The sequence below is a fragment of the Talpa europaea genome (genome assembly GCF_964194135.1).
Source record: "Talpa europaea genome assembly, chromosome: 13".
Taxonomy (NCBI): domain Eukaryota; kingdom Metazoa; phylum Chordata; class Mammalia; order Eulipotyphla; family Talpidae; genus Talpa; species Talpa europaea.
In genome coordinates, this window is record NC_140080.1 from 27,326,969 (window position 1) to 27,351,574 (window position 24,606).

General features: G+C 52.0%; 1 protein-coding gene across 5 annotated transcripts; it reads right to left on the reverse strand.

Annotated features, from left to right (window-relative positions):
* SEPTIN8 (septin 8) lies at positions 1-24,404 on the reverse strand (the record flags this gene model as incomplete). 5 transcript variants are annotated; one of them, XM_084252558.1, is made up of 11 exons in its annotated part: positions 1-166; positions 9,000-9,190; positions 9,318-9,450; positions 9,667-9,835; positions 10,056-10,152; positions 10,739-10,900; positions 12,022-12,208; positions 12,530-12,725; positions 13,686-13,806; positions 15,706-15,723; positions 23,730-23,825. In XM_084252558.1, 8 exons carry the CDS (start codon positions 12,694-12,696, stop codon positions 1-3), a joined length of 1,272 nt encoding a protein of 423 aa, XP_084108684.1. The 5 variants fall into 5 exon arrangements, with proteins under 5 accessions (XP_084108684.1, XP_084108681.1, XP_084108680.1 ...); XM_084252555.1 differs by lacking the exons at positions 15,706-15,723; positions 23,730-23,825 and adding an exon at positions 24,375-24,404 and having other exon boundaries at positions 12,022-12,202; XM_084252554.1 differs by lacking the exons at positions 15,706-15,723; positions 23,730-23,825 and adding an exon at positions 24,375-24,404.
* Positions 24,405-24,606: the final 202 nt, after the last annotated feature.

Below are 24,606 nucleotides of genomic sequence, written 5' to 3' on the forward strand. Positions count from 1 at the left end.
TCAGAGGAATCCTTCCCTCCACGTCGAATCCCTGACCAGGCAGCTGCAGCACTGTATGGCGGGCCACCAGGTGCTGCAGTTCAAGGGCTCCACACTGGCCTTGGTCATCATCACCTTAGAGTTGGAGAGGCTCATGCCCGACTGGTGTACTCCTATATCTGATCTGCTAAAGAAAGCACAGGTAGATATCAACTTTGCCCCAACCAGGATCTCAGTTTTGCCCTTTAAACTGACACTCTTGCACCCAAGATGCTTCGGCACATGACCCTTCAGAAAGGTCTGCCTAAGTGCCAGGTTTCCCACACCTGGCATGCCCTTTGGACCTGACTGTGGGCCACATGTTCCCATCACAGGGCTATTTGTGGTGGGTCTCTGCAACAGTGAGAGATTTCTTTCCATGGCAACCCTTTCAGCCAAAAAAGATGGGGAGACATGCCCAGTTCAGGAAGAAGCAATCCTGTGCTTAACATTTCAGACCCCTCACCCTCTATATGAATATATGGTAGCAGGCACTAGGGGGCCAGAATCAATCAGGATGGAGGGGGTGGGATGGAATGAAGAGTTAGAGCAGTGACTATTTTACAGGTTAGAGATGGATGTCCCTGAAATGGAGGGGTTTTAAGCTGGGAGCTTGGACCTTGATGAAGGTGCCCCATGCTAACATTTTGGCACTCAGTGGCTCACTCTTTACAATGTAAAATGATTTTGCTTCAGGATAACCACTCTGTTCTAATTGCAGGTCAATATCGAACAGTTTAGCTGCTGCAAGGAACTTGTAAAGCAGCAGCTGAGAAGTTTATAGTCATCCTCCTGCACAACTTCCTATTTCACCTGCCAGCCTCTGCACCCCTACCCCAATGCCCTTCAGAGTGTAATAGTAACTCCTTCCTTGAACCCCTCAAAACTCCAGGCTTTATCAATCCTGTAACAAAAAAAAAGTGGCCCTGGAAGAGCAACTGAAAAAAAAAAAAAAAAAAAAAAAAGCAAGTCCTTAGAAGAAAATAAGGACACAGTCACTAGAGGTAAAGGTAGTCTGACAGATCCCAACCCTGCACCCTCCCTCCCTTGGGCCTGAGACCAGAGAGCATTAATGAAAGCTCATATTGCAGCTTGACCTTCCTTCCTCACCCAGCAGAGGCTGGTATTGGTCCCTAAGAGAGCTGGAGGCCAGAGGTAGATCATGCATAGGGCTGATGGGCTGGGACTAGTTCTGACAGATCTGTTCTTACTGTTCTACTTTCAAGAGCTAGCCAGATCCTTCCAGTTTCCCAGTCTATATTCCAAGCATAAGCGCAGCACTTCATGGCCCAACAACCCTGCCCGCCACAGCAAAAATGGGACAGTCTCTCCAGATATATTTACACCGACATGGCCATCACTGTGTCTTCTTTACAGAAGGGCTGGCTTATAAAGTATGCTTTAATACACAGTCACTGAATCAAGCTGTAGCATGTTTTTCTTTTGTTATTCTTTAGCAAAGTCATTTATTAGCCCAGCCAAAGGAATTTTTCCAGTAATTAATGGCATAAAAAGGTGACCCCTGTGATGGGGAAGCACATTCTGCGAGCTTTCTGTTGCGATGAGCAGGTTCTGGGATGGAGCCTGCTCCAACCACTGCACAGCTAGGTGGCGGAGGAGGTTGCTAGCTAGCATGGCTGTGAGGGAGACGCCAGCTGCCTCTCTGAAGTTGTGACACTATAGAGCCATTCTCTAAGCAGTGGAGTCCAGCTGGCAGCTCTGCCAGCTGGAACTGTGTGAGTGGTGCTGGGGATATGAATCACTGAGCCACACACTTAGACATGGTTTGTGAAACCTTTCCACTGTGAACAGTTTGTTGTAAGTGGCTAAGCCATGGGGAGTATGATCTGCTACTAGGTGCAAAGTGGTCAGGGACCAGATATACTACAACTGTTGTCTATACCGAGCAATCAGTACAATTCCAGACATTTTCTTGATGCATATTTGCTAGTTGCTTTAACCCCTTTCAGCAGTCTGAATCTTGTTACATGTCCTGGATACCATATACTCAGACATTAGAGTCAAGTCTACTTGTAATACCATTGCCTGGATCCTCTCAATAACCATCCTCTAGTCCCACACAGATTGAGGGACAGCATCTGCTCATGGCTATAGCCACCCTGTACCCTCTTCCTTCCACTGCGAGTGGGCACTAAGGTTTGTTGGGCCAGGGTCATACTGAGGACCCACACAAGCTCTGGTTGTCTCTGACAATGAGGAATTGCTGGGTATTTGCACCTCTTAACCAGGCAGTAAACTGAGTCCTGAGTTAATTCAACCAGTCCCAAACTGGCTAAGGCCTTCAGAGCCCTCTGGGTCATGGCTGGGTAGGCCTAGAGGGATTAACTTCCTGGGAAACCAAAATTCTGTATTGCCAAAGCACTACTTTGATATTTTTTAGGCTTGCCCTGAGTCCCAGGGCCCACCTACTGTATCATTTTTCTCCTGAGATTAGAACTCCTGTCCCACCTCAGACCAAGAGATTGAAGAGCTCTGTGATGGGTGATATTTAGATATAAACTATCTTCCTTTTGTGCCCACCTACAAAAGGGCAGCAATTGGTGATGGTCTGTGGCTGCAGAAAATGGAGATGGGTGAAGGCTCAGAGACAGATACTACACAGCAGGAGGGGCAGATAGGCTAAGGGAAGTAAATGGAGGTGGGCATTGTGGACCTTTTTTACACTCGTCCAAACAGTATTTTTCACAGATGGGTGAGCCAAGTTCTATGATGTTGTTCCCTCCTCCAGAGAGGATCTTCTCCCTGAGTCCCGGAGTCTCTGACCTTCAAAGCTGGAGTAGAGTTTGCTTCTCTACCTGCCTCCCCATGGGTTGAATTGAGTTATACCTTCAGTGGGGATGTCTGCAACCAGGCTTCTCGCTAGGCTGTGAGTTCCCATCTTTAGTCCCCATCTCATTTCCATCTTCTCAGAGATTAGCTGGCTAATGCCCAACAGGGAGTTTCTCAAGAAATAGACCAATGAACTTGTTATCATGTCCTTCCACCAGCAGTTCGCTCTTCTTCAATCAACTGTCCGCCTACCTGCCAGGGCATTCCACTTCTGCAAAACCATCCCAGGTCACCAACCCACTGTGAGAAGCCACACTTCAATACTGGCGACATTTCCACTGCTCCCCCTTCATCCCCTGGGGCTGCCAAGGAGCAGCTGTAGTTTCAGGAAATAGGAGTACAGACTACAAATACCCAAATCCCAATTCCTCCAATTAGCTGTGTGACTTTGAGTAATTGTTAAACCTCTCTGTGCCTTGCATATAAAATGGAGAGAATGGTACTTAATCATAATTTATGAAGATTGGAGGGATTAATGCACGTAATGCACTTTAGAACAATGCCTGCACACAAGAAGAACTCAAATATTAGTTTTCCCATGTCAGATCGCCCCACAAGGATGTAAACTCTTCAAGGGTAGGGTGTGCTTTCTCTCATGGACTGCACCCAGTTGCCTAGTAACAATTCACAAATCAGGCTGTATCTTCTCTAACTGTGACCCTTTCGTCTGTCCCAAATCGAATCAAAGGCCTTTCACGATGCCCACAGAATTATTCACTATGAAAACAATTCCTACAGAAGCTGATCAACCCCCAAAGTTCACAGAAAAGCTGTGTTTTACCACAGTTGTAGCAGATTAATAGGCTAGAACACATGTTAAATCAGAAAAGCTACTGCCCAAAAAAGACACGACAAAAACTCAAAATAAATGCAAAATTTAATGGAAAAAAAAAAGTACAAAGTGAGTGAAAGAAACAAAAACAGTCAATGAGTGGAGTAAATGAATTAACAAGTGAAGCAGTTTTAGAAAAGCATGGTAATGTAACATACTAGCAAGGCACACTTCCTTCAGGCCTCTTATCCAGTAATGAGCCCCCTTTAACAGGGAACCTCCACACAGACATGTACAAACACATGCAATCTGTCCGTACAATTACAAACCACCTAGATTGAGATTACTCAAGACAAGGGGGACGAAACATCCTGATTTGCCTGAGACAGGTCTGGCTTATACCTGTCTATTTAGAATAATTATTAACAGCATCTCCTATCACTCTCCAAAGTTTGAGTTTGGACAATAAATTACATGGTGATTCTAGCCAAAACGAACACGGTAGACATGACAGTAAATGCAACATGATCCCATTGACAGTCCTGTGATACTGAGAGAAAAAGAGAGGTAAATCAGATCCTTCAGATAGGTCATGTTGTATGAGATGCAGCTTGTTAAATAATGGCAAGTTTTAAGCCCACCCTGTGCACCAAGGAGTGATTTGGGCTCAGGTAATGATGACAAGACTCCAAACACAAAGAGCACGGGGAGAGAATTGCGGCGAGACGCACTGAAATGGACCTGTGAAGGCAGCTCAGACCCTAGAAAAAGTGATGGCATGTCTCCCCAGGGATGCTGGGAAACCTTGGGCCGGCAGACAGGTAACCAGCCACAGTTCTGGCCTTCCAGTACTGCCAAGGGGTGGCCTCAGGCTACGGTGGAATCTGTCCATCCCACGGTCCCTGACTGGCCCATGACCTGGAGTCCTCACTTCTCATGTAACCAGTGACCCCGCTGGGTCACTGCACCACATCTTTGGAGATACATTAGCCCAGAGACCATCTTAAAGGTCATACTTTGACCCAAGTGAATACACTTTCAGACATAAAATTACCCTAGAGACAATCCACATCTGCCTTAGAGATGCTGGTCTACCATTTTGGATACCCACACTGGAGCACAGGTTATCAGTCACAACCAGAGGTGGATCTAGCGTGACACTAATAAACAATCTCAGGGTCCCTTCCAAGATCCTGTACCTAATTTTATATTCATATTCTTTTTCTTGACGTTTTTCTCAAAGAGTTCAAGCTTTCAACCTCTCAAAATCTGGATCCAGCCCACATTACGGCATAACACCTGGAGGATGTTCACTTTGAGCATTAAGAAAACATGCGGAGGCCCTCATGTGTAAAGGCTGCCTTTTGCTGGCGATGCCTTAGCGACACACACAGCTCACCCTCCACCTTACTTTGAATGAAATAAATCTCAGGAGAATAGGTGGAAGCCAGGACTTGGTCCTAGAAATCAATAAAGCAAGCCGAGGTGGAAAGGGAAGACAGAGGAGGAAAGATGGAGGACACTGAAACCAAACTACCAATCCAACAATAAGTGAGCGAAACTTCCTTAGGTTTCCAAAGAGAAAGGGCCCTAGACTGCGAGCTCCTTGAGGGCAGGACCTGTGAGCTACTCTGAGTAGCCTGTGTGCAGCACGCTGCTTCATCATTACAAAATGAAATCCTCTCATTGATTCCTTTTCTTCTCCCATTTTACCAGGCCATATTTTCTACCCTCTCTATGACTTGCAAACCAGCAGGAACATGGAAGACTCAATGCTGCTAGGACTTTCTTCAAATGCTTTCCTTAAGAATGCAGTCAAAGGGGAAAAGTTCCTTGGCAGACTTTTTTTTCCTCCTTAAATTGTCCACACGTTAGGGGGAAAAGGATGTCCTAAAGCTAATTCCATACAGACTTTGTGGACTCCACCCCCACTCCAGACCAAAGCCAAAGACACTGGAAACTACAAATCCCTGTATGGAGTATTAATAAGTCCTTTTTTAAACGCGCAGGTGAGGACGCACAGCCAGGCAACATGTTTTATATCGGGGCTGCTCCGTAACACACATACGTCAGACACTTTCTGTCTTTGCCCTGTGATTCAGCCATGAGAAAGGAAACAATGACCTTCTGAAAACTCTATTCCCAGTTGAGTACTCTTTGCATTCAGAAAATGGAGAAGGGGGTCAGGGAGGGGGTGTCTTAGCTGGAGTCAAACACTTAACACACATGGAGTTGGTCCCTGTTTACAGATAGCACCTGGGGGCACACAGGTAATGGCTTCGGGCTGCTGTTCCATTTACATTCACAGTAAAAACACTGGAGGAGGTCTTGTTCATGGTCCACTTCCATCCGTAAAGAAATTCCAAACACTGTCATTACAGGATGTTTATTCCCCACCTCTCCCTGTATATTATATGGGTACTTTATACAAAAGAAAGGTTTAGAGATATTTTTAGTTTTTAAAAATCAGGGATTCTGTGTTACTTATGAAAATAATGGGAGAGGATATTATTTGTCTTTATCCCTAAGCCAAATAAAAATTTAGAAGTGTTTTAAAAGTTATTATGGAACTCAAGCTCTAGGTTAGAAAAAATTAAAAGGAAGGGGAACTGGGCAAATTTCGCAGCACGTAGACCAGACCGCGAGGCCACACCGACGGCACTGCAGGCACCACCGTCTTGCTGCTGAACAATTAGGGCGAGCATCTGGCTAGAGTGGCACATAACTGCTCCATCAAGGGAGAGTGACACTGTAAATGGAAGACCAGCCACTGGCTCTGAAAAAAATAAACCTCGTCAGTTTTGGATTCCAGCATTCATGGCTTTGACTGTGTTTGCATAGAAAGGAATGAACCCCAGGCCTGGGGCAGCCTGGGGGTGGGGAGGGACAAAGCAAGGCTGTAAACACTGGCGTCTGTACCAGCTCCCAGTCGGTCCTCACACCATGTTATGGGAGAAGGGTCACAAGGTGTAACTCAAGCAACTTAACACATGAGTCTACAGTCCGCTCTTGACATGTAAGTCTGTGCGTGCGTTAACTGAAAAATAAAAATAAAACAAACAAAACAAAAATAGACACATTAAAAGATACGCCGACCACCAAATCAAACAGAACCAAAAGACAGAGTGATGGACACTGGGAAAGTGCAGTCAGTTTGGTATCTGTGACAGGAGCAAAGTAGAGAATTCTCTTTGGTTTGTGACGTCCCAGGCTGAGGATCAAGATCTGATTGGGAAGCAATTTTGCAGAAATGGATTAAAATGTGAAGAACAAGTACAACCAATCGAAGCCATTCCGTTAAATGGTCATGAAAAATACAGCCCAGCCTCCAAAGTGCAATCATGACTCACCCCATTCCCCAACCAGGGCAGGAAAAAGGACAATTCTCAGGCACCCCACCTAGCTCACTCCTGGCCACCACCAGGACAAGGTGGGAAGAGAAGTTTCTCTTCCAGAGGCCAAACTGACTGAAGCTTTTTGGCATGTCCAGCAAACAGAAAAGACCTGTTGTCCAAGCTGTGTAGGAAAAGCAGGGGGACCACATCTGTCAGCTGTAACCAGGGCCCCTGCAGTCGCCGGCAGCCTGCCCAGCTGGCCTCAGATCCTCACCTGGTTACAGGTCCTTGTGTTTACTTCCTTACTGATTTTTCCATTTATTCCTTAAGGGACCTTGCCTGCCCTTTCTTTAACAAGATGGGCTCACCAAAGTGGCAAGGAACAGGGCAAGTCTCTTTAGATGACAGGACTTGAACCTTCTTCCTATACATCCCCCTCTTAGAAGAAACCAGATTTCTGAGCTGCTAGCTCCAAACCCACACAGGTTCCAATTCACAGAGCCCCACACTCACCAAGCAAGAGCTGGACATGGGACTAGGGCTGGAAACAAATGCAAAGCTGAGGGGAAATTCACAGGAATGAGGGATAGAAAAGGCTGGTGTCCTCTTGGGAGAGGCAGGGCCCATCTCTCCCAGCAATGCCCGCAGTTAGAGTGGGGCCACCAGTCACCAGTATGGGGGAGACTATAGAAAGGAGGAGGGTCTGTCCCAAAGCAGAGGAGAGACCTTAGAATGAGAATTAGCACCTAATTCCTAAATGCCTAGTTCCCCTCCCCCCCAGTCTCTCCCAGGGAGAAGTCCTTTAAGCTTCTTTTCCTTAGGTGTGTCAATGCTTCTGTGTATGTCTTAGGGACTATGCATGTTGGTAGATGTGTGCGAGACTGTATGCAACGGGGCAAGAGAGAAAGACAGTTTATGTGCATGCACGTGTGTGCCTGTGTTAGCAAATGCAATATTGGGGGAATAGGGCAGAAGCAGCATTCCAGGACCACAGTGAGCTGTGCACAGCTTAGCCCTAACCATTAGGCTCCACAGCCACCAAAGAAGGAAGTGCCTGGGTACACACACTCCAGGAGGAAATGGGAGTCCAAGAATGAGAACCACCTGCTTAATTCTAGGTTGGCAAGAGAAGGAGGCACCTGACACAGGACTGGGATGACAAGATCTCCACAGTGTGATGGGGTGTGAGCACTCAGTGAAGTGGGGTGGGAAAGGGAGGTACCCAGGTATCAGGAAATCTGGACTCCAGCAGGGAGTATGAAAACACATGAAGCGGCTCAGAGTTGCCCCCACCTGGCCAATAAGCTGACTGCACTCCTGGAGGTGAGAAACCTCCCTACCCTGTCCCCACCTCTCTGAGTCTATTCTTCAGAGGAACCACTTCAACCACAATTCTTGAGGTGTAGCCCCTCTCCCTGGCAGGACCCACAGAGACCCAGCAGGGAGCTACTGTCCTTCCTTTGGCCAAGCAGAGTTCACAATGTCCAGTGCTCAGTGTTAAATGGGCCATGTCTGCTGTTCTCAGTCACCACCTGCCAGCCAGCATGGGTCCCACATCCACTGCCTTGGAGACTGAAGGGGGAAGTACCATTGCTGTCCAAGGAGAAACAGGAGCTGACATTCCCAGGTTCTGTCCCTCTCCTGGTCTGAAAAGGCCTTTCCTGAGACCCCTATATATTCTTGGGGGTCAGTCTATGCCTGGTGGCCCAGTCTTCACCACCCCAGCTATGAGGGGGCCTGAGAGAGAGAGAAAGAGAGAGGATATTACGTGTACATGAGAGAGCACACAGATACAAGAGGAAAGATCCAGATCAAGAGATAGCAAGATTACTTGTGAAATGAAAAAGTGGGCAAGAACGAGATAGGAAAGCAAGTGAGAACGAGAGAAAACAAATGGCAAATGGTGGGCGAGAGGAAGCAAGAGCTAGTGAGAGTGAGAGCAAAAGTAGACAAGGGAGCTGAGAGTGGGACAGAGTGAGCACCCAGGAGAGCCAGTGCAGTGCTGGGCGGGCCCCACCACCTACTTCTTCCGGTCCTTGTCCTTCCGCAGAGGCTGCTGCGAGGTGGCGTGCAAGGCCTGAGACTGCAGGGCCTCCATTGCAGCCTTCCTGCGGGTGAAGGCGCTGGTCTCCTCCTCCAGCTCGCGGCGTTTTTCCTCCACCTTGCGCTTCTCCTCCTGGTGGATCCGCTTTAGGTGCTCAAACTTCTCGTGAAGCTGGGAGCAGAAGATGGGAAAGCCCGGGCTCCTGGGTGGGCAGGCAAGGTACCCAGAACCTCCCACCTCTGGGCCAGGCCCTGCCCTCTCCCTTAGCCTCACCTTGGACACCCAAGTCCACACTCACCTCCCTTTCCTTCTCCTTCAACTCCAGCTCAGTTTCCTTCACTTTGTTGACAAACATCTGTCTCATCTCTTCCTCTTTCCGCTGCAGCTCATTCAGAAACTCCTTCCTCTTGGCCTCATATGTCTCCTGTAGGCTGTGGAGACCCAGAGAAAAGAGGCCAAAGTGGGATTATGGCCAGATGGGATGGAGCAGAGGCAGAGAAGCAGAGTCAGGTGGGCACTGGGGAAAAGCAAATGCCGGGATCCCAGCAGCCTCTCTGCCTGGCTCACAAGACCTGAGAAGCAGATGCCAGCATGGCGGGTCTGGCTGTGGCTGTGAAGACAGGCTCACTCCCTGCACAGGCTGTCACCTGAAGGGTTGGCTGTCACCATCGCTGTCCTGGAAGCCCATCTCCTCCAACTTGCAGCGCCGGTAGAGCTCGTAGTGTCGACTGTGGGTCTGCTCACGGAGGTCCTCCATGTTCACCCGGATCAACATCTCTCGGAGCTTCACGAAGTCGCAGTGATTCTCATTCTCCACTGAAAGCAGAGGCGCGCGGGGCATCAGGCAGGCACACAGATGGGCATGGGGAGGACAGGGCACAAGCAGTGGCCGGAGTGCTCGAGGCACACTTCAGAGGCAGAACAAGCAACAGCTGGGCGCAGGGAGGACACAGCACAGGGGCCACAGGCAGCAGAGCAGGACAAGGCACTGAGTTGGGGCTCCCAGCCAAGGAGGCGCTCTCCCCACCACACTCACCCTGCACCACTCCCCAAGGGTACTGCCGTGCTCGGACCAGCTTGTTCCCCACCTTCACCTCCTCGGTGCTGCCCACTACTGCAAAGGGCAGGTGTGCCTGGAAAGGGGCCCAAGGGCACATGAGCACTGACTGATACAGGCTATTGGACAAACCTTCCCTTGCTGCCCCTCGGCCCCAGGAAGGGGCAGCCCAGACCTAATCAAGGCTAGGCCAGATGCTCTCTTCCTGGCTCTCTTTTGGAGAAATATCCAGGATCTTCCAATCAGAGGAGTGGGAAGAACATATAAACGCCCTTCCTAGTGTTCTAGGGTGTTCTTTCAGTCCTTGGGCTACCCAGGAGCCACTAAAAGCTCCCTCAAAGGACCTGTGGGTCTGACTCTCTTCCAAGTCCCCAACCCTTGGCATCATGCCTGTTCACGCCTACAGGTCTTGAGTTGCCATCTTGAGTCCCTATCTTGTGACATTTAAGCCCAGGGAAGCCCTAGTACAAGCCTAATACCTGCTTCCTCCCATCCTGTGTGCACAGGACTTAGGCTTTGCTGGCTCCCAGATCCCCACCCATCTATCCTGGAGAAGCTATGGCTGGATCCTGGGGAATGAGGGTCTCTTGGGGCTGTGTCAGCTCCGTGCCAGCTCCAAGCCCTCTGGCCTCAGAGCCCAGAGGCCTTTGCCCAATGCTCACATTCATGACAGCGTTAATCTCTGCAACAGCCTCGTCATCAGTAGGAAACTGGTAGATCTGGACCCCATTGCTGACCAGCTCGCCCATGATCTTTATCTTGAACTTGTGAAGCTCACTCTTGGAGATGGTGTCAGCCTTGGCAATGATGGGGATAATGTTCACCTGCCAGGATGAGGGGAGAGAGGGCAGCAGGTAAGTTGCTGCCTGACTGTACACAGCTCCCTGACAGGTCACCTATCTGGGCAGAGGGGCAGGAAGTCAGAGAGACAGAGCTGCTCCCCTGGGTAGTCCCAGCTGGCTGTGGCTACTCATGGGCTGCAGCAATCAGCTTTAGCACTGCTCACAGCCCTGGCTCCCCAAACCACCACTCAGTGCCAAAGTTAATCCCCCTAGGCCCACCCAGCCACGACTCAGAGGGCTCCAAAGGCCTTATCCAGCTTGAGGCCTAACTGAAGGTTGCAGGGGGCATAGGTCCTCTACAAGCGGGGCTGATGACGCATCAACAGTATTCACAGGAGGACTTCAACATCTCCTAGGCCAAGGTTAGTCCACTTTACACAGTGAAAATTAACTCCTGAGATGGGAGGGTCATTATGTGGGAGCTCACAGGGAAATGGAGGGCTGCACACCCTTCCTATAGTCCCCATGCCACTCCTCATTCACACTCCGATTTGGGCCTCGCCGCTCCTCAACCTAGTGGGCACAGGAAGATGCCAAGAGAAATGAAGGAAGCAGAGGAATTAGGAACTGAGAGAGAGGAAATGAGCAGAGGAGAGGCTGAGGCAGGAAGGGGAATGCTCCAGGGAGGGTCACGGGGTATGGAGTAGCAGGTTGACTCTAGGGAAGGAGAGAAGGCCAAGGGCCAACAACTGAAAATGAGAATTGATTCAACCTAAGTATTTGTCTTTAAGATTGGACTAAGAGAGAAGCAGAAAACTAGCATTCTGTTATAAATGTTATAACTGTGTAAATGAATTACTTGAATACAATAAAAATTTTTAAATGAGAAAAAAAAAAGAATTGATTCAACCTAAAGGAAGGGGCTCAGGGTCAGGCTCCAGGGACAGAGGTGTAGAGAAAGTGCCCAGCGCAACAGGAGGCTGTTGGAGCAGTAGGGACAGAGGCAAGAGGAAATGCAGAGAGGACCAAGTCAGGGGGGTTGTCTGCAGCCCCCAGCAAGCACAGTGCCTGAGGACCACAGTGGCCAGTCGCCGCCACCTCCAGCATCCACCCTGCAGAGGACTACAGGGCCCACGGCACACGCAGGGGCAAGGGGCACGTACCTTGCTGTCCAGTTTCTTCATGGTCACCAGATCCAGGGACTTGAGGGAGTGCCCTGTGGGTGTGATGAAGTACAGGCACACGTGGATCCTTGTGTCGTGGTAGTCGAAGAGAGAGCGGCGGATCTTCAGCTCCTCCTGCAGATAATTCTCAAACTGCGCATCAATGTAGTCGACGATGGGCCTGTAACTACAAACAGCTCCGTCACCGAGGAGGCAGGGGGCGGAGCCTCGCGGGGCTCGGATCCAAGCCAGAGCGCCCACCAGCCTCCTCTCCTTGGGAGTAAACAGCTTCTGCCGGGGGATCCCTGCCTGGGTGCAGGCTGACCCCTTCTCCTGACCCCACAAGGGGTCTTCAGGACATCAGATATATCCTGAGAGGCCCTCCCTGGTTCCCATGGCTCAGCATCTGCATAGGGACAGCCTGGAGTAAGGAATCTTGGGCAGCTTTAGAACCAAGGCCAACAGGGGTGGGGGTGGGATGAGACGGGCCGCCCTTCCCGCTTCTTGCCTCTCATCCTTATTGATCTGATCCCCGAAGCCCACAGCATCCACAATGGTCAGCTTGAGGTGCACATTGCTCTCTTGGAGATTGTAGGTCTGGGGCCGCAGGCGCACACATTCCTCGTGGTGACTGGCTTCCTCGGTCTCGAAGGTGGTGTTGAAGAGTGTGTTCATCAGTGTGGACTTGCCAATGCCAGTCTCCCCTGGGAAGCAGGGTGTGAGGGAGGTGGTGTCAGAGTTGGAACTGGGGCTGTCCCTGCTGTTCGCTGGGCGGGGTTCAGCACTTTCTGACTCTGTATAGGAACGAGGGCCAGCTCTCCAACTCCCTCCCTCATTATCCTATTCCCAGGAACCATCCTTCTCAGAGGTTCTGAATGTGGAAGCAAGAACCAGAAGACCAACTTGGACACAGGATGTGGCTAGGTGAGGTGTGTAAGATGCCTCAGGAAGTGGGGAAGTGGTAGAGCCAGACATCAGTGAAGACACCCCTGGCCGCTGGCCTCTGCTGGTGTCCGTGGGGCCCAGTCACCTAATACATAGCCTGTGGGCACAACAGCTCTCCCAGGACCAGAGTCCGAAGCTCCCAGTGTCTCAGCCTGCCTGCCCTAGGCAGCCCCAACTGTGTGTGTTGGGGTCAGGGGCTAAGGGTAGGCTGTTTCCTGAGGATTATCCACAGCCTGTAGATGCCAGAACTGGGGCACCTGTGGAGAGGCTGACAGCTCTCTGGTCCTCTGGGGGCCCCAGGTCCTGAGGTGTATGGATCTTCCAGAGCCTCCCTGTCTGGGACTGTATTTGTTCAGGTATGTGCTGGAGCTCTTACTACACAATGCAGTGCTGGAGGGAGAGTTCTGTTTACCAGTGTTCTTGACACATGGTAGGAACCAGGAGTAAATGTTTTTTAAATAAACAAACAAGTGAATCTAACCCTCTGTGATAAACAGCTTACAAAGCACTTTCACATGCCTAATCCTGTTTACTCTTCACTGGCAACTCTGAGTTGGGGCCTGGCTCCAATTCTGTCCTTGATTCTGCAGAGACACCACCCAAAGCTTTGTCCTGACCCCTCCTCCCGGAGCATCACTGCCTGGGAAGGTCTCCTGTCATCTCCCAGAAGGCCCTAACCCATCCTCTGAGGCTGCCCCTGCCAGGGATGTGACACTCACCGACACAGAGGATGTTGAAGCTGAAGCCCTGAGTGACCGACTTACTGACGAGCTGGTCAGGGAGACTGTCGAAGCCCACATGGCCGCCCAGGGAGAGGCTCCGGGGCTCTGGCTCTGCATTCTGCCAAGAGAGGAACAGAGAGAGGCAGTGAGCCCCCCAGCACAGAGGGGCCAAACTGTAGGGAGGTTAAACCTGAGTCAATGTTGTCTGAATTCTCCGCAAATCTCAGAACACAACTGGAGTGCTCCAGGTCTCCAGCTCCTGGCCATTTCTACAGAGGGAGCAGACTGGGCCTCAGGGCCCCTGAAACCACCTGAGGAAAGGCACTTTCAGTTCTGCTCTGGTCAGGACTTGCATGGGATGCCTGGACCTGGGGTCTCCTCTTTCCTGGCACAGATGGCCCCAGGACCTGTGGCTCCTACCCCTGAGGGCTCACCTGACTTCCTGCTCAGGAGGGGAGCCCAGATGGTTCCTGGACATAATTTCAAGAGGCCAAGAATGAAGAGTGTCCGTGCCTGCAGCCTCCTCCATACCTCCCAACCCTCCTACTGAAGGGGAGGCAGGTCTGGCCTAATCCTCCCACTCGTGCCCCATTAGGGAGCCGTAGGACCCGTGCACCCCTTGATCGTCGCTTACCCAAGGGTGGAATGCATATGTGGGCTCTACTAAAGGGGCCTGGCTCAGATGCACCAGTGGGTCTCAGGGCTGGTTTCTGAGGGCATCACGACCCTGAGGCCTTCTCCCTCCTGCCTCAGCAGGGCCCTCTATGGATCTCAGGCTCTGGCTCATGCCACTTCCCACCCTCACCCCAGCCCCCACCCTCACCCCAGCCCCGGCTGTTGATGCAGACGATTCCGGATGAGAATGTAGAGAGCTTGGCTGAAAGGCGGCAGCAGGCCCTGAGTGAGCTTGGGGCCACTGGAGTTGGTCCATAGCACTATAAAAAGAAACCATGGGGACCCGACACAGAAGGTCAAGGTCAGACTCCAATTTGTGTGGATGGTTTCTTAGCTTCCCTGGGGAAGGGGATAAAAATCTATTCTCCAAGGGAAGGTTCCCAGGCTCAGCCAGCCTGGGTTTGGCCACAGACAACTCCATGTCGGGCAGAAACATGCCTTCTTCTCTGCTGAGACCCTCTGTTCTGACCACCAGCTTAAAAGAGCAAGGACAGGAAAAGGCAGCGGGTCTGAATCTCCTGCCCATTCTGCTCACAGCTCCAGAGGGGGGAGGAAATAGGCCCACTGAAGAAGTCCCAAGAGCTACTGATAAGGACAGCCCTAAAACAAATGTGGATCCTGCTCCTGGGCGGAGGGGATTCAGGACCAGAGAGTAGAACCCGGGCTCCCCAGTCCTCTGCAGAGGGGTCACCTCCGTTCCCAGCTCTCCTTGACCTGTTGCTCAGCCTGAATTCCTCTAACCATTCTTTCCTCCCAACCAGGGCCCTCTGGCACCAAACCCAACCTTCTCTTCTCCTCTATTTATTGCCCACTTCCTCCCCACTCCTAGCCCGGCTCACTCCCAAGTGAGTGTGCAGGCAGCCCAGCCCCCAGGCCGCCCTCTGGGCAGCTGTAATATCCCTTCAAACAAATGGGGACTTGGTTGCCCCCAGACCCGCTCTAACAACCCTCTCTCAATGGAACCTCTGTTCTTATAGCTGACCTTTTCTCCCTCCCCCCTCTCTCCAGGGGACCAAGTCACAACCTCCCTGCTCAAGGCCAGGTTCCCCCAGGGCTGCAAACATAACCTAACAAAGAGGGCCCCAGGGCAGCTTCCTCTCAGTGGCGCCTTCATCAAGAACAGTAAATGGAGCATAGGATGTGCTGGGTCAGGTCCAAACCCCTAGCATTCCAGGCCTTAAGGGTGTGAAGCCTTCCTCACAGGCTCCTGTTCGCACCAAGCTGGTGACTGCTTAAGTCATTTTCTAAACTCAGGCTCTGCCCCAGTCCAGAGCTCACTCTACCTTTCCCCTGGCTCCTGCTCTGACCTGGCCCCTAAGTACTTGCAATCCAGAGCCCTCACTTGGCAGGGACCCCATACCTGGCACCATCAGATGTCCTTTCTTATGCTCCCTTGTTCTCCGACTCCTCCATAAGATCCTCAAAGTTGACTGCAGGCTCGGGGAGGCCAGGACATCCACACGTCCCTTCCTCCACCACCGTGTCCCAACACACAGCAGACAACACCACCATTTATAAGTCACTGAACACCATCTTCATCCACGGCAGCACCAGGGGCATCTGCCCACCTTACACAGAGCCTTATTATTTCGTCTCTGTTCCACCTGCTCTTGGCAGCTTGAGGATCAAATGGAGGATAGAACAGCCTAGAGCTTTTTTCTTTTCAGGCGAGACGAAAATCTCCAAAATTTAAGGCGTGCTGTGCTTGCAGAGAAGGCTATGTGTTTATTCATGCTCTTCTTCCAAGGGTGACACAATCAGGATGCAATCCAGCATCCTGTAGTCTGCCGCCAAAACCCACCCCGTCAGCTGTGTCTGGAAACCACAAATGGCCACACACACAACACGCACATGCACGCACACACGGACACACTCTCCACTGCAGAGTACTGCACAGACCACTTTCTATGTGACTTTCCCCCCAGTTCCCTGTGGTTTCAGGCCCCAGAGACCATGGGTGGCACGCGGGTGGCACATAAGCCCACCTACCCCGGCTCAGCCAGCCTTGCCTGCCTTCGCTCACACAGCTCAGCTTTCTCCGAGGAAGTGTGCAGACGACAGGGAGGTCTCCGTGCCCAATCTGTTGCCTAGGCTGCACTTGGACACTCCAGAGGCCACAGAGCTGGGGTGATGCAGGCTTGTCAAGAGCCCCAGAGACCACAGGAGCATCCTTCTCCAGAGCACGCATGCACACGCATGCACATAAGAAGAGTGGCTGCTGGCGCTGACAGGGATAGAGAGTTGTTCTTTGGTCTCAGATTGATCAGACCTCCTGACTCCACTGAGGGCTGACTCTAATGGAAGGTGACTAATGCCAACTTGGCATTAACAATGTGTGATCCAAGTTGTCCAACCCAAGAGTCTCTGCTGATCTGCTTAGGGCCCCAGTCCAGGGGGTGCCAGCAGTCTCCAAAGCATCACTGCACATCTCAGCTACCAAGACTCAGCAAGAAACTTCAGGTTTGCCATAGGCTACCTGGTGGCTGGCCCTGCAGTTTGGTGGCTAATACCACAGCTCCAACTCCAGGGTGCTGCTCACAGCCCTGAGGGAATCCACACCCTGAGAGATCCCTGGGTTGGTCAGATCAGAATCATTGTGTGACCACTAGGGCAGGTAGCCTCAGGCTGAAGTCCACGCACAGGATGGCACAGATCATAGACAAGGGAGAGACACCGTCTTCGCTCTGCTGGGCTCTTGATCCCCTGCACTGCTTAAGCTAGTTGAGTGAGACTATCTATTACTTTGCAACTAAAAGCATCTTGACTGCTACAGACTTGAAAGTGAAAAACCCTGAACGCAGCCTACAGGGAGAAAGCAAAGCGATAAAGAAGAGGGAAAAACAAGCAAGAAGTCAAGTGGCTCAGAGTTGGCAGCCAAGTGAAGAAACAGGTGTCAAATGACGACTCCACCACTCACTGGGGACCATCCCGGGTGAACTAAACCAACCATGTGCAGTTTCCTACACAGTCCTTTCCCACCTACTCTGTGTGCCAGACACCATTGTCACCCCCACTTTACAGATAAGCAACTGGGATGTACAAAGGCTGGAGAACTCATCAGGTCAGAGCAAGGACCTAAGAGCAGCCAAGCCTGCCCCAAAACACGCTGCTGTACTGCCTCGCTGCTGTCGCCGGGCTCCCAACCCATTCATTCAGTTACTCCACACACACTGGCTGGGCACCTCTGCTGTGTGCCAGGTACTGGGATGACTGCCAACGAAGAGATGAGGACACCTGATCCATGACCTCACAGGCTAGGTCTAATTTAGTCTAAACTCAAGTGGCTGTGATGCCAGGCAGGCATGTAAGGGGAGAAGGGAGCAGGACAGTAATAACAACAGCCAACAGTTACCAAAGGCCTGCCTATATGACCCTAAAAATGGCATCCCACATAGTCCACACATCAGTCCTTAGAGGGAGGCTGTTGTATCTCCACAGTACAGATGAGACAACTGAGGCACCAAGATAAGTTCCTTACCCAAGAGTACATTGCTCAGACTGAGGCCAGGACTTGAAAGGAGATGATACCACTGCAAAACCCACACTTCCAGTCACATCACCCTGCTGCCTGCTGGATGAAAGACCTGCTGACTTGGCCGAGAGTGGGGTCTGCCAAGGAGAGGTGGGAATGGATGGGAGCTGCAGAGCCTGTGTGCGATCCATGACGGCCGCGGTTCTGCGACTCCAGCCAACGTTGGAATGCAGGCCTCGTGTTGCCAAATCTCTTAATTTTTTAAGAGCATCCAGAAATCTAGATTTTTAAATGTGAAACCCTCCCTCAACCTCCAAATTTTTAAAGGTTGGCAAGCAATACAAATTGAGAATACCAGAAGGGCCCAACACTACATGTCTGGAGGTTGAATCTGGCCCATGGCTTGACTGCCTAAAACCTGGTTGGAGCGTGAGCTGGAAGGGGAATGAACCCCAACTCCCTTCTCGGGACATTAAGACCCACGGGAGACTATTCTACAGGAGGAGACTCTGGGCTGGACTACTTAACTCGGACCTGGTGAGAGGTGAACCAAGCTTCTTCTGGTGTTTTCTCCACACCCAGCTCCCTGGGGTGCTGGCTCAGGGGGCTGTAACTGTCCTTAAAGCTCCAGAACAGAGTTGGCAGCTCTGCGGCTACACACACAATAGGGAACTCCACAGGGCCATTATCCCCTCTCTAATCACTAACAAGCTTTTGGCTCCTGAGCCAGGCCCCGGGCTTCTTGTGTCATCATTTCTTTGGCACATCAAAGACAACAACCAAAATAATAGCTGCTCAGGCCCGCTGTGTTCCTCATGCCCAACAGTCCAGAACAAAGTGGAGAATGGCATTTTGTTATGCAGTCCAGTGGATAACTAGGACATCCTTTTCCTGACCAGGAAATACTGCCCGGGGTCTACTGTAACAGCCCTGAACAACAGGCAAGAGAAGCTGCCTCCTTTACCAAGAAGTGAAGTAGGTTTTGAGAAGAACTGTGTCTCAGATTGCCCACACAAAACCAGGCTTTTATCCAGAAAGAATTGGAAATCTGCTGAATGTCTGAACCAACTGAGCCAGGAAAGCTGTGGGTGAATAAAGGCCCAGAGATCAACCCTCCCAAACGAGATCGTTGTTGGCGTGGAAGCCCAGAGAATACCCCACTGAAATGGTATTTGCCTCCTGGATTTTGGACAAAGAACAGCCCTCCCCCCAGGCTTTCCACAGAGCTCTTTGGTGCTTCAGACACTTTTCTCCCCCCAACTTCCCATACCTAGCGCCCACTCACCTGAGCACCCTGCCAGGGAAACAGGAAGCCCACTCCCCAGGAGCACGCCAGCCATGGGGGAGGCCCCATTAATTCATTGAGCAATGGACTGGCATCATTGCCTCACTGGAGGCTCCCCACCCATGCTCCTGGCACAAACCAGCCTACCCTCCAGCTCTAGCTCCTCTACGCACCAAGGGCCATAAATAGCCAGAGCAGAGCCTCTGGCCAGAACCCATGGTCACAGTGCAACTGTCCCTGAGTCCAAGAAGAATCCTAGGAATTTTCCCAGGAAAGGCTTAGGCTCTGGTCCCAAGATTCCACAGCAAGCCTCTAACCCAGGTCAGAGGTTACGGGAAATAACCAGAGATGTGTGTGGGAGGGTGACGGTGGGAACGCTCTTCCCTGGGCCAGGCGGGAAGAGCAGAGGCAGAATATACCTGTCTGGAGTCAGGAGGCCACCTGGCCACCAAAACATCTTTCTCCTCAGCGGCAACAAAGAAGACACAGCGGGGACCAGCCTTCGAGACACTTTCCTCCCTCTTCTGCAGACAGCCAGGGCTGTGGTTTAGTAACTGGGGATGGTTTCTCTCACACTTCTGTCAAAACCAGTTTTCCAGGAGCCACAAGCACAGTTACTGACCTCTGGGTCCACAGATGTGTTCTTGGGCTCTGTTGTGCGCCTGGCTAGGGAGCTAGTCCACGCCACCAGATGTTCATATTTTCCCGCTTAGCTCAGGGGCTCAATGGCAGCCCCCACTGAACGTCACTGCAAGGAGGCGGCCTTTATTGCACAGTGAATGAGTTCCCACCCTTGGAAAGGGAGATGTGAGCAGCAAAGGTGCCCCCTGGCTGCCTGAAGCCCCGGGCTGAATGCCAGTGCTGGGAAGAAGCAGAGATGCAGCCGGGCTTAGGACAGCAGCACCGCATCCTCTGCGGTTTGCTCCCTTCACACCAGCACCAGGCAGGGTGTCAGCTCACACCCAGGTCCCACCGCCAGGTATGGTGAGTGGACTCAGGTCCATGTCCACAGCCTTTTAAGGACCCTAGGCTCCAGGTAGCCCAGCATAGGTGGTCCTTTGAGAGTAGCCAGTATTTATGACTTGAAATGGGTCTTTTTTCCTTCCTCCCTCATTCTGTCCCTTTAATGTGGCCCCCAGAATAAGGGCCAAGAACCACCATGAAGCTGCTAGTTCTGAGGAGGAGAAATCTAATTTGCCCCAAACGCTCCCAGGACAACTGAGGTACAGCCAATATGCTCCCTGCTCTGTCCTCACGTGAGACCTGAGTATGCAGCAAAGAAAGCCCCAGCTCGATCACAAGGCCACACTAACTAAGTGTGGGAAGCATCCTTTCCCCAAGTGGAAGTATCTCCCACCTGCCTGCACAACTCCATATCTGGTTGTCTGGCAAAATTTCTGCTTTGGGGGCTATACCTGGGGAACCCAAGACTCGAACTAGCAACACAGAAGTTGGAAGGCTGGGAGGCTGTAGGGGACACACAGAAGTCAGCCAGCCCTCAGGCCCTCTGCTCCATCATCCTGGGCCTGGCTTCTGGTGGCAGGACCCAAGCCACAGAGACAGAGGTGGAAGTTACTGCCCCAAATACACACCTCCACCTCACCCAGCCTAGGGCTCCAAACTCGGGGGACTCTACCCTATCACCCCAAGGGGTATTCAGGTGCCAGGGTTGGGTCTTGGGCTCACACGTAACAACAACCAGAGCCAGTGTCCTCATTCAACCACAGGTTGCCGTATTAACAAGACAAGGGGCATCAAGCACCCAGTGCCCATCCAAAGCTTTTGCAAAAGTGATGCCCTAGATCACCAACCTCCATCCATTCTCCCATCTCACTGGCACTGTGGCCAGTGTCCTTGCCACGTGCTCCATTCCTACCTTGGTCAGTCACTTATCATGTGCTTCCTGGGATCATCAATGCCTTCTCTCCAGCCTCTTTGCTCTGACCCTTTCCAATCAATACCCCAGGCAGACTAAAGTGAGCACCGCAGCATGGCAAGCTGCCCTTGAGGGAGGAGGGCAGAGCAGACCCTCCTCCCAGCTGAAGGGGGCAGAGATGCAGCTTTGCAGGTGTGCCCCCTCTGACTCTCAACACCACCAGGCACTGAAGCTGCACAGATGTCTCTTTCTCAGCTCTCATTCTTCCCTTGGAACAGCTCAGAAAGGAGGTTACTGGCCATTTTTACATGACAGGGAGCTACCACTCTGTGAAAGAGCCCCACCTGGATGAGACAGCTGCCTCCCACATCCCTTCCCACCAGCTCTTGCTCAGGGAGTGCAGAGGCACTCCCTGGATAGCCTGCTTCTTGAAGAAGTGTCAAGATTACAAGGGTGACAACGGAAGTGACAGATGGTGCTGAGGATAAGCAGAGATGGGCGGGAGGAATGCCAGGCGTGAGGCTGCCATGCTGCATGCTTCTTCCCTCGCCCCCTCATTTTCTCACTTTCCCTTGGCCCTAAAGGCTCCCTCACCAGAGAGTCTGAACCCTGCTGCACAAGATCCTGACAGGAGAAACACAAGATGGCCCTCAAGGGGCAGGAAGATGTAAAGCTCTGAGTCTGGGAGCCAGTAAGGAAGAGTCCCAGAGCAAGAGTGGACAGGAGTCTGGCTGTTCAGGGAAAGGCATTAGAAATTCCCCCAGAAATCTGCCCCAGACATGTACATCCAGAGTCAGTCCACAGCTGATCTTGGGATGGGTAGGCTACTGGGCCTACGGTGTTTGCTGCATGTCCTGTGGGGAACAGGAACCCAGCACACACTGACCTCAAAGTACAGCTCATGTAGACTCATCTAAGCTCCAGATTGGGACAGTTTCCAAGGGCTCTGGGGATTGTCTGACTACCAAGGTGTGCGTGTGTGGCAGGGGGGTAGAGGGAATACCCCGCCACAGCTCCATCCAATCATACGTTTGTGACACTGCTTAACACCAAAGTCAACCCTGGGGCTGGTGAAACACCAAGCGTATCTCCAAACACACCATAGACTGCAATTAACCTTCCACAAACTCTTTGAAGAACATCAATTTGGTTGTGCCCATTTTATAAAAGATAAAAGAAGAAATGATTTTCCCAGGATGACAAGCCAGGAGGGGAGATTGGAGTTCAGACTCCTTAATTCAGGCCAAACTCCACCCAATGGTCTCCACCCAAATTCAACCCTGTCCAAGTGCTCCCAGGAAGCTGACAGCCCAGAGCGTAGAAGGCGTGGAGGGTGTGGAAAGCATCCATTGAGCCAGCTTAACCTGATGCAGTAACCAAGGCCCCTGTCCTCAGGTTCACACCTTTGCCTGAGTCAGGCCCCTCGCTGTCCTTGACCCACCATGGGGATACTACCTGAAATCCCTGAAATGAAGGGTCTTTCCAGCCTTCCTAGCAGTGGTGCTAAACCTCTCAGCTCATCCTCATAGGACAATCTCTGGACAATCTCTCATCATGCTGTGATGAGACCCCTTAGGGAGGGTGACATATAATGAAGCAAATGCCTTCTTTGCTACCTTCTTACACAGATGGCCAGTCTTCACATCCACATGGACACCGGGGATCCTGTGTCATTTATTATGTCCTCACCATGTGCCAGTCACTACTCTAGGTAGCATATTTGGCTTCTCTCACTGAATTCTCAAAATCACCATATGAAAGAGGTAATATTTTTCTCCCATTATACAGATGAGAACACCGAAGGGTTAAACAACTCGTCCAAGGTCACATGGCCAACAAACAGTAGTCTGGGATTGCTATTAGGCAGTGTCTGATTCTGGTTTCTCTACATACCAGAGTACATAGAGACCATTCAAGATCAAGTGTAAGAGCAACCTCTGGCCTAGACAGACAAGAACCAGACATAACTTTCTGGTCAGCTGGACACAGAAAATGTACACAGACATTTACACAAAGATGCAGAAACACTCACAGGTCTCTTGGCCTCCAGCTAATCAGGAGTCTGTTTAGGATTCAGTCACTGTCCAGCTTGGGTACAGAAACTCCAATTTACAGTGCAGGGGTGAGGTGAACCTCTGATTCACAGTCCTGAATCTGCTCCTCCTGTATTTATACTCACTTTACTGACACACAGCCCCCTCCTTAAAGGAAATAAAACACCCCAATCTAAAATTACGAAACCAAGAGCTTCTGGTTCAGTTATACATAGTCCCAAAGTAGACCAACAAATGTATTTTCAGATTAAAGGGGAAATTTACATATATAAATTCAGATGTCAGTATTTATAGCATTGATTACATAAGTCCCGGCTCCTTTATTTAGCCCCAGAACCAATTCGTTATCGGTCACATAGTCAAAGTTTCCCCCTCCCCCCTAACAGCCCTGTGGCTCCCCTCCCCCTTCCCCCAGCCGACCAGGGCCTCACATTCTGGCAAGAGGACACAGCTTCCTTCACTGTCACAGCCCAGCCTCCCAGACACACCCAGATCCAGGCTCAGACACCAGGGGACAGGCAGACACAATCCCAAAAGGCCCTCCTCCCTGCCCTGGGTAAATTATAAAAACCTTTAAGAAGTTGGCTATTGGCTGGATCGGGTCCAGAGAGACCCCTGCCGGGACCACTAGAGACACGAGCCCTGCAGAAGGCACTCCCAGTCTGGGGCCCAAACAAACATCCACTGGGTTGAAACTGGAATCGTTCCAGTTCCTGGGGAATGGCTGCCTCAGACCAGACCACTGAGGCCAGACTGGCCTGGAATTGCACCCAGGATCCGGGTGCAAGGGTGTGCGTGAGGCTAGGGGGTAAGGAAAAGCAGATCCAAGGTCTTAGGACCCAAGTCTGCATCGGCCCTGAGCTTATCTGGGGCACTCCTTGGATTCCCAAGGCTTCTCCCTCACCGGTTGTGCCCATGCAACAGCACCTGCGCGGCTAGGAATCTGCCCAGCAGGGCAGCTATGCCGAGGGTGATGGGGGTCTGGGGTACCCCGACTCCCGCTCCGGGCCCCGCGTCTGCAGTCAGTCCTCGCACCTGGTGGGAGCTGGGCAAGTACATATTTGCTCCTGCCCGGGAAAGGGGTCTGCCTCGCCTTTGCCAAGGAGGCGACCTCACCAGCCGCTTCACAAGGCGCCCCAGCCCAACGCCCCGGGACCCCGGGCTGGCGCTGCGAAAAGCCCGCGGCGGTGTCCCCAAGACCGCCGGGCGTCGCTGCCCCGCGGCGGGGCGCTGACAGCCGGGTTCGCGCCCCCAGCCAGCAGCAGGGGGCCCCTCCCCGCGCCCCGCGCCGCCCGCGCGCGCCCCGGCCCAGCGGGGTCCTCACCGAGAAGCGCTCCAGGTCGGCGGCCGCCATGGCGAGCTCCGCACCGGCGGGCGGGCCGGGACGGGCGGCGGGGCCGCGACGGGGACGAGCCGGCTGCGGGACGCGCTCCGCCCGGGCGGCTGCGGCTGAATGGATCCAATATGGCCACTTCCTGGAAACTCCCCTTGGCGGCGGCGGCGGGAGAAGCCGCGGAGCCGCCCCCGCCCCCGCCCGCCCGCGCGCCCGCGGGACC